At 37.6% G+C, this 15,696-nt stretch overlaps 1 protein-coding gene across 1 annotated transcript in view; it reads right to left on the bottom strand.

Annotated features, from left to right (window-relative positions):
- Window positions 1–14,900, bottom strand: part of PUM3 (pumilio RNA binding family member 3) — a 40,070-nt gene extending 25,170 nt beyond the window's left edge. The window contains exons 1-9 of the mRNA XM_069474174.1: window positions 14,865–14,900; window positions 9,540–9,629; window positions 8,200–8,418; window positions 5,298–5,433; window positions 4,621–4,696; window positions 2,678–2,771; window positions 2,352–2,418; window positions 1,145–1,319; window positions 44–147 (exon numbers count right to left, since the gene is read on the bottom strand). Of these exons, the coding sequence (XP_069330275.1) occupies window positions 44–147; window positions 1,145–1,319; window positions 2,352–2,418; window positions 2,678–2,771; window positions 4,621–4,696; window positions 5,298–5,433; window positions 8,200–8,418; window positions 9,540–9,621 (953 nt within the window). The 5' untranslated portion in view covers window positions 9,622–9,629; window positions 14,865–14,900. The remainder of the gene's footprint in view (window positions 1–43; window positions 148–1,144; window positions 1,320–2,351; window positions 2,419–2,677; window positions 2,772–4,620; window positions 4,697–5,297; window positions 5,434–8,199; window positions 8,419–9,539; window positions 9,630–14,864) is intronic.
- Window positions 14,901–15,696: the final 796 nt, after the last annotated feature.

The following is a 15,696-nucleotide window of genomic DNA, read 5'->3' on the forward strand; positions in this document are numbered from 1 at the left end:
CAAATGCCATTTCTTAAGAAAAAAACAAAAGCATCTTTCTTACTTTTGGGCCATTGGAGTTAGAATCTGTTTCATTTCATCCATAATAAGCTCTAACTTTTCTGGCTGTACCTCTAACACTTTGTCCAGAGTTGGGTGATCTGCTGTCTGCAAAAGAAAAATCAAACCCCTCTAAATTTAATCAATCTCTTCACGTCAGAAGAAAAGCAATCATAGCCATTTTCAATAAGCTTCAACAAATTTAAGATTTCCCATATTTACATAACAAAGCCCCACTGTATATGCACTCATGAAATAATTCTTGATCATCTGATTCTCAGCCTATACATTTACCAATGTATCTAAAGAGCCAGGCTAAACAACAACCAAGTCAACCAGCCAACAGGTACTTGCCGAGTACCTAGCATGCGCCTAACCATAAGATCAAGTTCAGAATTTCTTGCTACCATGTGTTTTGTAATTAACTGGATATTTCTATGGTGAACTGTTAACAAAAGAAGTACAGCAACAAGTTCAATTCAGGAATTGAACCTGACAAATGGAGGCAACCCAGGAATCAATCCATATACCCTCAGACAAATGTGTGCACTTATGCCCCAGGGTTTGAAATAGATCCTTTAACTGTCCTCGTTCCATTACTGGCCCTTTCAGATTCAATCCCTGTATTCTATCCAAGGCTGGGTCTCTCTACTCTCCTTCCTCTTTGGATGCAATCTGGAGAAGGGAAATACACACATACACACACACACACACACACACACACACACGAAGAAATACAGGAGAAGGTAGCAAAGGAAAGCACAATGCACTTCAGCCAGAGCTAGCTAGGGGATGGTGACAAAGTTTTGCTAACTACCAGGAGTCTTCTCCCTCAGCCTAACTGTAGAAATAGAAGTACTGAAACATGACACACAGAGCAGGTGGGAGGGAGTAACAAAAGTAGTTCGATCTGAAGGGGATTTAAAGCCATGCTCTGTGAGAATGTGGAACATAAGTATGACCACTTGCTCACTACATCAGAGACAAAATAATCTGAGAGAATAAAGGGTATAAGACGGTCTCTAAAAGCCAAAGTAATCATTCTAAAAACAGGGCGCTGGAAGTTAAGGAAAAGCATCCAGAAAAAAACTTCTGGAAGTGTCACCTTGTACAGCTGAAATGTGTTCCCGTAGAGCTCCTCTGTCAGCATGTTCCTCTGCTCTAAAATGGCTTTGTCATTGTATGCGTACTCCACGATGGCCGAGGCTTCTGCATGCCGCAGCAACTTCCTCACGTGGCCTTTAAAACTTCTGATTATCTCTGCGATCTGTGGTTTACTCCTAAACCCAGCAAGGTCATGGAAAAAATAAATGATGGAGGGAGAAAGCTGGGTGACAATAAAAAATAACTTACTTCTCCTGAGGCCAACTCATCAATGTGTGTGTGTGTGTGGGGGGGGGGTCTCTCACAGAGAAATGCTTATGGGTAGGAAAATCGAATTGCCTTGTATTTCTACCTCAAGCTTTCAGTGACTCAGAAGCCAGCCTGCCCAGGTTCGAAACTTGGCTCTGCGTACCAGCTGAAAAGACCTTGAGCAATTTATTTAATTTCTGTGCCTCAGCTTCTTCATTTATAAAATAAAACCAAAGTTGATGTGAGGACTAAATGAGCTAAGATGCACCAAGAACTGTGACCAGCACATAGTAAGTGCCCCCAAAATTTCCGTTCCTATTAAACTGTTCAGCTTGAAAAAAGGTAGGGTAGGAGAAAAGAGAAAAGAAAAGAAAAGATGCAGGCAAATAAGAAATTATATTCTAGGATTCTCTTCGAAAACAGGACTTAATCAAAAATGTTTATACTATATTCTAAAATAATCAAGCAGCTGATAATTATAGCCAGGAATATATTTAAAAAAAAATTCATCAACTGCATGTTACTCTTTTTTGTTGTTGGTTATCATATTCAGGCACATTATTACACTCTAAAAGATCGGTCAAGTACTAATTCTATCTCATTTAGGAAATCCTTCCATGTTGACATTTTCTAACCCACTGACCCTACCTTAGTCTACTCACTTGCCCCTCCTAACCCTCTACCCTTTAAATAGTGGTAACTAATTACACGTTAATTATTCCCTTTCTCTTCTACCAGAGCTTCAAGATATAAAAATATGCCCATAAGAATGGTGAAGGCAGTACCATATTTTTACACTAATTTCAATAAATTGTTTTTAAGGTGATACTCCCCCAGAAACATCACAAACATCTGCTGAGGGCTATTACTAGGACCACAGATTTTTGAGCACAGTCAGAATTTATGCTTTCAAAAAAGGAAGAAAAAATATACTTCATAATATAAATAAAACAACTTACCCATACATGAGAAATTTCTTAACAATATTTCTGGAATATTTGGCTTTACTTAATTCAACCAAATCATCTGAAAAACAAAAACACAGTACAATGATTTGATATCTTCATGTCAATTCTCTGGAAACAAAGAGAAGAAAGAACTAAACAAAGGCACAATTCTAGAAACACAAATTAACTCTCTATTTGTCCCAGGTAAAGAACAAATAAAAACAAAAAACACCCTGCAGAAGACACATCTCAACTAAATTTTCTAGGACAGTCTTTGGTCAAGAGAAAACAAGTGACTTACGACAAATAACAATTAATCTTCGATATACAACAGATACCTCGCAATTCTTCAAAAGCCTGTTTTTTCTGTTCTTCGTTACCGTACTGAATGTAACACTGGATCACACGAGTTGAATCATGTGCAAATGCAATCTGAAGGAAAAAGTGTGAGCTGTGAGACTAAATTCTCTTCTGAAGAGTCATGCTTCTTCTTGTTTATGTTTCATTGCAACCTCTTTTAGAATCCCTTGTTAGAAAAATGGTAGACTCTTCACGAATAAAATCAAACCTAGACTACTTGGGAGTAGAAATACTTGTTTTAATTGTTCAGAACATCACTCTTTGGTTTTACTGCTTACCATATTTGGTAGGTATACAATTAATAATGACATTGAGGCAGCAATTTAACTATTTTGCAAGATTCCTATCTTTGTAATTAAAGCCAAACCAAACTAAAACCATCTAATGAACACATGAACCATACTTCTCATTTCTCTGGAAGTTACCTTTCCTAAAAGAGAAGTATAAAAAGTCTATTATTCTATGATTTTTATATAAGTGATCTAAGAATATTTGGCTTTGGTAACCAAAGGTATAGATATGAGATCTAAAAGTCTTGCTACACAAATATAACTATATACATGCACATTGGCAACCATCTATTTCTAATATTTTCATTATAACCCCTGTGCATATATCCAGTTATATTTCTGGAAGAGTTGTTGTATTTCAAATCTGATCTTCCAACCCATCTCCCTCACTACTGGAAGGACCCGCTGAACAATTTTCTAGAGCAACACCCACAAACCCTGCCATGCAAAATTATTTTTACTATGCTACAGTACCAGTCTACTTCAAGAGCAATTATTCATTGCACACTGTCTTTAAAATTGTTTAATTCCAACAGATCAAAAGGTGACAGTATGCCTCCACCAAAGTTGTGGATTTCAGAAGAATTCAAGGGAGACTTGTAAGACAGGTTTGATAAACCTTTGTAAAAAATAAGGCTATTTTTGTGAATATTCTGAGTACCTACTATATAACCAATGTATGTGCTTTAAATATATTTTTCTTATTTAGAACTCAAAGCGACCATGAGAATGAGCTGTTATTCCCTCTTTCAGATGAGAAAAGTAAGGTTCTGAGAAGCAACTAGCTACCCCTGAGACACTGAGGAAAAACTTAACTTCTCCAAGCCCCAGATACATCAAATGTACAATAGGGATGATGACATCAGTTAAACGAGACAATATATGTACCGGTTAGCACAATTCCAAACACACAGTAAATAATCAACAAATAGGTTATTATTATTGTCAAAAAGCACAAATATTTTAAGGTGCAGAGTCAGAATGTGAACATCAAACTAATTCCCAAGTCCATGGTTATGCAGCAGTGACTTAAGGCTAGTCAGGAAAGAATCTTGAGTGTAAAACATTTACAGATTAAAAACAGATTATTGCTAGAGTTGATAGCAATTCTAGTCCAAAAGGGCAATTCTAGCCCAAAAAGATCTTATTGAATTTATAAGAAAGAAACAGCTGAGGACTTGCTATTTCAAGACATTCCTTCAAACTGTAATATAGCATCTGGTTTATCCTATGCATATGCTTTGGCAAAGGCTGCCCCTGCAGGGGCCCTGAAACTCGAATCTGTTATTGGCAATTTAGAACACAGTAAATCATGTGGATTTCAGAGCAAGACAGTAAACAAATACTACTGAACTAATAAATTCCCCAAGATAACGTTAAGAGAACACTGGCTTACTTAAAGTAAATTATTAAAAAATGACACAGCTAACTGATAGTCTTTGCACAGCAATAAGGCCCCTCACTATTAAATGTCTATTTAGTCAGTGTTATGAAAGATTTTTTGAAGTTTTTGGCCAAATACACTGGAAACAATAACTAGTTCACCTGTCATGAATGGCCAACTACCCTTCCCTGAGAGTGAGGCAATTTCGAATTGTTTAAAATTGCAACAATGAGTATGCCCTACTTACGGTTTTAATTTTCCCTTGAATCAACTTCTGCAAGTCACTCATTAACTTTACTCTTTTCTTTTTGTCACAGTCTTTTCTACAAATGAGAAAGGAGGGAGGCAACAACACAGTTGAAGAAGTTATTTTAAACACACAGAACTAAAAACCCTACCAGTATATGTTCACCTGGTTCAGCATGCTTTTCTTTTTGAAGGCAGTAAACCCCTGCCATTAAAATTACTATTCCAGAGCAGCCAGACAAAAGTAATTTTCTCAAAGGCAGAAACTCATCTCACAAGGTATAATTTTATGCATCAATCCACAGCTTAACAGCCAGAAACTTCAGAAGTAAAGAAAATAATAAAACAAGTCTAAGATACCAAATACTTAAGTATCTCAAAACCTAGCTGATAAGAAATTGCCCTTCATTTTCTCAGAAATCTCTCAGGAAGAATGTCAAATGTATTTTAACCTCATACATTTTCATAAGCCTATCTGACGCCATCCTAATGATTCCACACATTTCTGCAATGGGCAGATATCCAAGTACTGATGCCCATACTAGGGTGTTATGAGTACTGCCTAAATAACCCAAGTGCTATGTTATTTATTTTAGGACATTTCACTATTTACAAGGTACACTGTTACTTTTCCATTGTCCCAAAGGGACTAATAAAAACACCATTAGGTAGTATTACCTTCTTAAAATCTCCCAAATCTGTTTTGCTCGAACAACGACATCATAGTTGGTTTTATCACTCAGTTGCCTGTTCTGCTTCAGTTCCTTCTTCTTCTTTTTGAAGTCATCCCACTTGGGTTTCTTGGCTGCTGATTCTAGTTATTACACAAATTATTTTCAATTACATTTAACATTCTGAGTGCCATAAACAAATATAAATTAGATACAAAGGGCAATCACCAACCAGCATCAATACTCATTGTGGAAGCTAGCAGGGAGACAATAATATCATTCCCTATGGACTTCCATTTTACTTCATTTTCTGAGCAGTTTGTATATTTCAAATTTGGTTAAAACCAATCATTCATTTAACTGCTCGTTATTAATTCTTAGCAGAATACCTATCAAGAAATTAAGGACACTAAAAGGATTATAAAAGCTACTGAAACATTTTAAGTATTTTTTTTCAATTGTAAAATAAAATTCTACTTTAGAACATTTAGATTATTGGATTTTAGGTATAATCAGTTTTCAATGAAAAAAAAAATTAGTCCAAATTAAAACAGGAAAAACAATTTCAAAAGTTCACTGTTCTGAGTGCTGCCGTGTATTAAGTCATTAAATTCTTACAACAACCCTATGAGGTGGGTACTGTTATCATCTCCCCTTTCGCACTGGGGAAACAAAGGCACCAAGCAGTGAAGTCTTTGTCCGAGTCCACACAACCAGGAATGGTAGAGTCAGAATTCAAGATTCAAATCCAGAAATGACCCTTTGCTGTCTCTTACTCAGGACAGTGCACAACCAAAATTTCCAAGTTTTCTGCAGAGTGAAGCTATAAAAATCAAGTATCTTTCTATTACTATTTTTTTTGTCCTCAAAATCCAAGTAACTTACCAATTGAGCTAATGAGGCCAAACAAAGAATAACTTAATAAAATGGGTTTTATTTACAGGAGTATCCTGCAGGAAACATTTTGGCAAATTATTTCTAAATATCTCCCTTTCTCTGATTATAAAAACTTGGAAAAAATGCAAAAAAAAAAAAAAAAAAGAAAAAAATTTCTCTTACAGAATCAAAACCTAGCCATAACTGATTATTTAATTCTTGCCTTTTCCCTCTGCATCTTTAAAAATTCAGGGTCTGTATCTTAACATTATATTTTGTTTGCTCATGAAACTAAATGTTCTTTAAGAACATAATTTTTAATGGCTATAAAATATACAACATATACTATACTACTACAATGCATTTAATTATTCCCCTTATTGTTTCCTTGCTTATTCTCTGCCTGGTAATACAGAGGATTACAGGCAATGGAGGACATATTGGCCATTAATATTAGGGCATCCTCTACTATACAGAAGATGATAATAACTGATTCAGAGCTAATTTAATTTCACAAATATTTGGGCATCTTGAATTTTGTTATGCTGGGTTGCAGTAGATATATCCATTCTGGGGTTGTCTAGTATCTGATTTCTCTCAGTTACTGGTTAAATAAAACGAGAGAGAGAGAGAGAGAGAGAGAGAAAATAAAATCAAGAGTTCCATTTTGAAATGTTAGGAAAATATCTCCCATAGCAAAATGTTAGGAACACATCTTCCACAGCAAAAAAAATCAGGGCTATCGCATGACAGGATCTGAATGTGAGAATGAATGTTTATGTGTTTAAAATGCAGTTGTCAATAACTCCAGTAGGGAAAGCAAGATTTGGTATCAATTAGAGAGAGTAGGAAAGAGAAGCTGGAAGAGAAACTATGGGGTGGGGAGATAAAGGAGGAAAAGAAAATTAAGAGAAAAGATGGGGACTGGAGCATGAAAGGGTCCTGCAGGCCTAATGAGATCCTTCCTCTCTCCCCATCTCCCTGTCCAAGGCTGCTGCCCCTCTAGTGAGCCCTCAGGCAGAGTGAGGAGCAAGAACCAGAACTAGGGGACGGGACTGAGAAGGCCCCATGGCAGTGGACTGTTGGCAGCAAGGAGTAGTATTCGGACATGCTGTGTTGGAGAAAAGAATGAAAGAACCAGAGAAATTCTCAGGATGTTGCAGAGAAGGTAAATGTATGTCAGTACATGTCACCTGGACATGGCTTGGTTGAGACCAGTGTGGAACAAAGCATAACAGGGGCATGCTGCGCAATGGAGAGCAGAGCTCTGGGTAAGAAATGACCCATCAAACACTGTGATGAAGGGATCAGCAGTTTGTTTCAATAGACAAATATGATCCCTGACAACACTGCCAAGCAGGGAGCAACTTGTCCTGAACCAATTAAAATCAAATCTGCCATGTGTGCACTATACCTTCTCTGGAACTGCTACTGGATCTGAGTGCTCTGTGGGTTGATTATATTAGACTGGCCTAAGCTCTGCGAGGGCAGGGTCTAAATAAGTCTCTTGCTTATTAAGATACCCTTAGCCAAGGTTGACACCTACCTGGGACACAATGGCTCTTTAAGGCTGGCTTCTGTGATGATTAATTGGGGCCTATATCCTTACTGATTGCTATTTTTTTTTTCCCCTATCTTGAGGAAAATGCATAGAAAACTCAAATCTTTGCTGAACAATGAATTAATAAATTAATTTTAGCCTACAAAAAGGAATGTTTTATTGATGCTCCCCTGTATGAAGCATTACAATTTAGCTTAACTCCATGGCTACGGTAATTCAGAAAGGGTCTAAGAAATAAGGAACTCTAAACACTAGAGGGAAATTTTGACCAGGAAAGATACTATGTTGTTTATTTAAGCCTATCTATTAATAATATACCTTTCCCTCCTCTCTCCCCAAAATGTTCCCTGTCAAAGAACAAGAATGGGAGGTCTCTAATTCATTTCCAGAGTCCCTGTGCACAATGGTGCAGGGACTAGCTCAGGCAGGACAAGGCCTCTGTGGAGACTATGCTCAAGAAATCAGAACTTACCATCCCTTTTACCATCTGGCTGGAATTTTCTCTTCTTGTTGAATTTATTTGCCTGCTGGAATTTGTTCTTCGGTGCTTTGTCTCCCTGTTGCTTATTCTTGAACTGCTTCACACCCTTTTTCCCAGGTTTTGTGGTACTTTTCTCAAAGTTCTTAGATGTCATTTTAGATCCACCCTCCTTAGCAACTTTTCTTGGGAATGGCTTTGAAGAACCAGAAGCTAGTGACAAAAATAAATAATTGTTGCTTCAATGATTTTGGACCCAGATCTCTTTTATCCACTGGATTACATTCACTACAGAAAATTAGACACTTTTAATGAGACATACTTTGTTTTATTCTCAAATATGCAACATTTATCCTTTTGAATAGAATAGGATTTAAACACTCAAAACAAAATTTAAAAACTCTTTCCCTGATTGTAAAATTTTAATAAACATTCATGATACAAAACCTAGAAACTGGAGAAACGTATAATAGAATTTCTCCACAATTCTACCACCCAGAGATAACCACTGCTGTGGGTTTGGTATATTTCTCTAGTTGTAAGCATATAGTAGAGATGAGAGATTACTTATTATATACCTTTCTATTCTGCTTTAATGATTCCGTATCATTAGTCCTTATACATAATCTTCAATGGTTCTTTAACGTAATAGGAGTCTAAGAATAAATTGAACACTTCTGAAATTTAGAAAGTAGAACATAAAGAAAAACTAAAAATGTTTAATTTCAAAATGTCTAATTTTGAGAAAAAATTTTTTAAAGCCTATAATAAAATTCTTTGACAAAAACCTTCTTTGGTCAACAAAGCTTGCAAACTAACAATGAGATGCAAACAGCAACAGCTATGTCGTAAGATTACTGGCAGAAAAAAAAAAAGGTTGCTTACGAAAACATTTAGTAATTTATATAGTACCTGACTTTTTTATTTTGCAATACTGACACCTGATGGAGTAATAAAGACGTCACCATTATAAATGCTGAAGTTATAAGTATTTGGTTTATCAGCAGTATGTATTAACCAGCCCCAATTTATGAAGCATTGATACAAAATGTATGGTGAATTAGTGTAAATAAATTAGGCAACAGCATCAATGGCTGAAATAAAGGGCCTTTCATGAGTAAAGCATTCCTCAATTATGCTGGCAATATCTTAAATGTCTAAATTTCATGAGGACCATGCTAGCTCATACACAATAACACCTATTTCTTCCTACTATTTTAATCCTAATCCTAGCTCATGAATACAGATTAAAATATGCTACATACCCTCCTACCCCCCCAAGGACAATGGCCAACCAACCACATGGCAAACATGTTTTGGCATGGCTATCTTACCATTGTTTTTATGAAATCTGTTTTTTTCTTGTGATGCCTTTGCACTCTTTTCTGTGAATTTTTTCTTCCCTTTGACTTCCATTGCAGCAACTTTGGAAAACAAAAATCCAAACCAAAGAGAATGAATTGCTCATCAAGGAAGAGTCATTAAGTAGTCATTGCCACATTTAGTCCTTGAGTTCACAGATGGAGCACAAACTACCTGGGTACAGTACCCACACAAGTCCAGCAATTATACAATCACTGCCTCTAAGATTTTAAAACTGAAAATGAACAAGATACCAATACAAAACCTAAGAACATGCATACATGCTGGCTAGTCCCTAATATTTCTGGAGGCAGCACTTCAGCAGTGGTTAAAAACAGACCATTATTGACATTAAGTATAAGCATCAGTGTTTCCATTTTGTAAAGTGGAAAGACTTGGTGATGAATAACTGACAATATCACTATTTGATTGATTGGTCTCTATCCTTAAAAACTAGGAAAAAACAATAGGCTGTACTTAACAAGTATTCAAATTTAATGAAAGAAAATAAAGGATTATCTGAAAGATCCCTATGTAACCCAACATCGCTAAAACAAACATTACTATCCAATGTTTAACTTGTGATTGTTTTATAGGCAGCCAAGTAGCTTGCAGTAAACGCCAAAACAAGATTATGTTGAAATATTTAATATTCCATTTATACAATCTGCCCAACAGGTCACTTCTAGGGTATTGAGATCCCATAGTGCAGAGGACAAACAAGAGATAACCCCTCACCTTCCCAAGGCCCTTGTGAAAGAAGCAGATCAAGAGCAAAGTCATTTGGCTCATTTTTCCACTTTCCAAAGTTGTACGTTCATTTCTAAAGTTGGCCCTAAAGAGTAGATGTTAGGGATCCCTAGATACTATCAGATATTTCTAGATTAGAATTTTCCAATCAAACTAATTTACCAGGATATTAATGGATGTAAAAGAAGGGTTCTGGGATAAAATGTATTTGGGAAACAGTAAGTTAAATCAGCCTATAAGGAAATATTTTTTCAGATTCTTTAATTTGCTAATACAACTATCAATTACCAAGCAAAGGCTACAGTATGCAGGATTTTCCAACCTTAGCCGAGCCACTTTTTCCTGAAACATCTCAAGGGAATGGTGGAGTTCCAAGAAACATTCTGGAAAATGCTGTTCTAATTCAGACTTTACTAATATGATCCTGAAAAAAAGGAATGGGCTCTGAATTACTCAGCTTCCTCAGAGTATTCAGGACTGACTGTAGGGTCACTTTATCACTTGGTTATAGCCACCATAACCCTATCACCATCTCTTTAGTTCTCCTATTGCATGTAGTTTTCTAAAAATTCATTCATTTACATGTTTCTATATATATTTGTTTTAATTTTTATTTTGAAATAGTTTTACAGAAGAGTTGAAAAGATATGCAGTGAGTTCCCATATACCCTTTGCCCAGCTTCCCCTAATGTTAACATACAATATTATTAACTAAGTTACAGGATTTATTTGTATTTCACCAGTTTTTCCACTAATGTCCTCTTTCTATTTGAGGATATACTGAATTCAGCCATCATGTCTCCACTGCATTTTGTAAAATATGCCTCATTTGGGGTTTGCCTGATGTTTTCCCATGATTAGACTGGGGTTATGAGTTGTTTTTGGAAGAGTACCAGAGGTGAAGTACGCTTGTCATAGCATCATTTCAGGAGGTACAAGACATCAACATGATTTATTACTGGTGATGTTTACCTTGATCACTTGGTCAAAGCAGTGTTTGCCAGGTTTCTCCACTGTAAAGTTACCATTTTCACTTTTCATATTCTATTAGAAGCAAGCACTAAGTCCAGCCCAAACCCAAAAAGAGGAAAATTAAGCTCCACTTTCCAGAGGGAGTAGTACCAAAGCATTCAGATCACAGCAATTAAGAAACATTTTAGACACGACATTTTGAGACTGTGCAAATAACCTGTGTCTTCCTAAAGTTTAGGCAGCTAATTCTAGCATTCTTCAGCGGATCTTGCATGCAGCAATTACTGTGGTGTTTGGTGATTTTCTATTTCCCGTATTACTTTTACCTTTATTATTTTGAATTTTTCTGTAGGGAAGATTTGTTCCATCTTTTCCAACTATTTATTTATTTGTATCAGTATGGTCTCAAATATTTATTTTACTCCTTGGGTTATAACCTAATACCATTTTTATTTTGTTGTTCAAATAGTTCTAGCTTTGGACAGTAGGAAGTTTTTCAGGTTGCTTCTGTGTCCTCTTGACATGCCTCGCACCTTCCTTTTGTTAAAGCATGTTTATATTTCCTGGCACTTGCTCCAGGTACATCTTGTATTTTCTCCAAGGAACACTGATTCCTTTGAGAATGGTATTTAAAAACCAAGATCTAAATGCTAGGTGTGCTTGTTGTCACTGAGGTGTCACTGTTTCTAGGTCCTTTCAGCAGACAGATCTAGGTAATACACATATGTATATTAACTCATACATACACTCACATCTATATTTACTTCTATAGCTATTAAAATAACATTAAGTTCATATTAATGTCTCTGACTCTAATCAAGCACCACAGGTTTTGTTCTAGTCCTCCCCTCTTGCTCATTTGTAACTTTTTTCTCTGACACTGAGAAACTCTTTCCACTATCTACAATTTATTTATATATTTATTCAACCCTACTATACACATTAAATAGTTTCAGAATTGCTAGCCTGCACCCCATGAGAAACAAATTTACCAATTATAGTACAGTGTTTATGTACAGTTCTTTTTATTTAGCCTCACAGTATCCATTCAAAACACTGTTTTCCAAAGTTACTTAGGTCAACTCCTTTCTCTCCCACCCCCAGCCCCTCTTCAGTGGAGTTCCATGTTTACAGTACAGTCTGATTCATTTGTCAGTGTGCATTCTATCTGCAGAGATGCTGGTAGATTTGTTAAACCTGCAGATAGTCAAGTTCCCTCTTTTTGGTGTACAATTCTATGGATTTTGACAAATGGATAGAGTCATGTATCCACTACCACAGTATCTTAGGGAAAAGTTCCATCACTCTAAAATGATCTCTGTGCAACCCATTTGTAACCAACCCCTCCACCCTTTCCCTGGTTGCCACTGATTTGTTTTTCATTCTGGTTTTGCCTTTTCCAGAAGATAATATAAATGGAATCAGACAATATATAACTTTTTAATCTTGCTTCTTTTTCACTAAGCAAAATGCGCTTTGCTTGGGGACCACGTCTGTCCCTTCATAGCCAATCATTACATTCCAAAGTGTCTTTCAGAATTGTTCCCATTTTTTCCTCCTTCCCTCTATTATCCCATTCATGCTCTTGTTACCTCTTGCTCAGATTGTTTTGCCTTTAGATCCAGTCTGCTGCAATCCACACTCTGCAGCCTGGTTAACCTTCCATTACCACACCTATTTCATGCCATTTCCATGCTCCAATAGTTTCAAAACTTTCCCACTACAGGAAAAGGTTCAAACTCAGATTGGCATTCAGCCATTCAAAATTTGGCCGTAATCAGCCCTCTCAAACACACCACAGAGGAGCCAATTTTACTTCCTTAAAAGTCTTTTTCACGCTCCAAACTTTAAAGCCATTCTAGCAACATAATTCCTACACATCCTTCAACTCCAGCTTAAGTGAAATTTTCTTATAATTTCTTTCCTATATGTCTTCTGCTCTTTCCCAAATGATTCTCTTTATTCCAATGATACATTTTTATATCCTTCTTAAAACATAACACTTTGGGATTTATATTAAAGTTATTCATGATGGCTCCACCTCTCTCCTACAGAAATTTATTTAATATCTACAAAAAATGTGCTAGAAAGCTACTGGGTTGAAAAATATGGGAAAAAAAATCAAGGTGTGCTCTAATAGAGACAGACAAACAGAAAATTAAAACACAATGTAATTAAGTGTTAGAAGTTTATACAAAATGTTAAGGGAGCCAGTAGCTGAGAGCCTAATTCTCCCTTATGAAGGGAAATATCAAAGATTTACCAGAGGTGGAGGGACATGTGATTGATCCTTCTTTATCTCCCTCAGCAAGCTTAGCATTGTGCTATGAAAGCAGTAAATATTCAATACTCAATCTCTAAATGTTGACATTCCTCAAGTCTTTCTCCTAGTGAACTTCCCTTCTTTCACCACACTTCTCCCTAGGTAATGTCATTCAACCTCCTGGCTTTCTTCTATGCTGAGTATTCCCAAATTATTTTACCATTATGAATTTCTCCTTGGGCTCCAGACCTGTGTATCTGCTTACCTGACATCTCTGATTATGTGTCTAACAGGCACCTTACACTCAATATGTCCAAAATATAATTCTCTATATTTCCACTGCAAACCACCCCCAAACAATATCCCATCTATTTTTCTCTGCCCTATCGTTCCCCATTTTGGCCAATGGCACATTATCTACTCTACCGCTCAAGCAAGAAACCTGAGAATTACCCTTGACATTTTTATTTCTTGTCTGTAACATTAAATTTCTTGAATTCCCCTTATTAATACCTCTAACCATCCACCTTCTATCTCTACTACCACCACCCTAATGCAAACCATCAATAGTCTTCTTACTAGACTTCCAAGTTAAATACATTTTATAAAGAGAACCAAGGCTATGTTTCTCCCTCACTTATAAACCTTCAGTGTTTATGAAGGCATGGTAATGTTTTCCCACTGCACAGAAATAAAAAAATTCCCCACTATGGCCTTCAAGGCCCTACAGAACCTTGCCTCACTCCATCCCTCTAACTTTATTTTTTATCACTGTACTCTTAGCCCCAACCTCAAGACTTAGCCCATTATTGCCTCTGCTTAAAGTAGTCCGGGGGCTTCCAGATCTCAGGGTTGCCTCCCGACGTGCTTTAGATCTCCTATAAAATTTGATCACTTCTTCTGACTTCCCATCTTCCATCTTAGCACCCAGTTCGTTTCCTTGCTAGCGCTTATAACCTGCAACTTGACATTCAGGACAACCTGCAACAGTACAGTCAGGCTGTAAACGCAGCACCTAGACGCGGCGTGAATGGTTGTCAAAAACAGGACGGATGGGCTGATCAGAACTAGCACGGGCCAGGGCTTGAGAGGGAAGCTAGTTCTGTCTAACCCAGCACGCAGGCGACCCGGTAGGAAGAGGGGTCGTAGCCTCGGCCTCTTCGCCGGGCTCCCATCAATCCCCAAACTCCTAGCCTAGAAAAATGCCCCAGAAGACTGCCAGTAGGCAACGAACCCGAGAGACCCTCTGACTCTAGCCCGCGGCAGAGTGCGAACCCCTCCCAGGAGCGATCCTTGAGCCCGCCACACTCACCGCACACGTGGGACCCAAGCCAGGTCTGGTAGCAGATCCCGGAAACCCGCTTCCGCTTCCTCGCCTGGCTCCGCCCCCGGGTCCGCTTTTTCCAATCTACCGCGGCAGAGCTGGGGCCAAGGGGTGGAGCTGACCAAAAACACGGAAGTTCTGCGTTTCCATTGGTCCGCTGTTGTTTACTTCATCTAGAGGCGCCAGGGCTGCGCCTCACACGAGTTTTGGCCCTTGCACGGATCCGTCGGGCCGCGGTCACGTCAGCGGCTCCTGAAAGTAATGTCATTAACTCTGTCGCTTCCGTGCCAAAGGAGCAACTGAGGCTTCTCGCGAGGGTCGATGGGTTGCTGAAGGAGAGACCTGGCTCGTGCGGTTAATCCTATAGTCTGAACCAGTATTAAAATAGCTAAAGTTTTAGAGTGTGCCAATTTGCATCCTTTCTAAGCAAGCTAGCATGAAGGATAAAAAGGATATCTTGGGAGCGGGTTTGAGTTGTAATCCTGTGTTTTTCACTTGCTAGCTATGTGGCTCTGGGCAAATTACTAAATTTCTCTGAGTTTTGGTTTGCTGATCCATAACATAGAAATAGGTAAGTAATACATGAAAAGCACTTAGCACAGTGGAATGATCATGAAAAGCTCTTAATAAATGTCATTTTTAATGTTTGCCTGTTCCTGGGTAATGCAAGTATCCCATTTCCCACTTCAGGAAATAAAACTGCGGTTAGGATATTATCCCCAATTTACAAATGAAGGAACACCACAAATTTGATCCTGCCACAACTTTATTTATTCTCTAACGGGATAGAACGCCAACGTCAAGCTATTGGTGGAGCCGC

This window comes from Eulemur rufifrons, chromosome 7, assembly GCF_041146395.1.
Source record: "Eulemur rufifrons isolate Redbay chromosome 7, OSU_ERuf_1, whole genome shotgun sequence".
NCBI classification, from domain to species: Eukaryota; Metazoa; Chordata; class Mammalia; order Primates; family Lemuridae; genus Eulemur; species Eulemur rufifrons.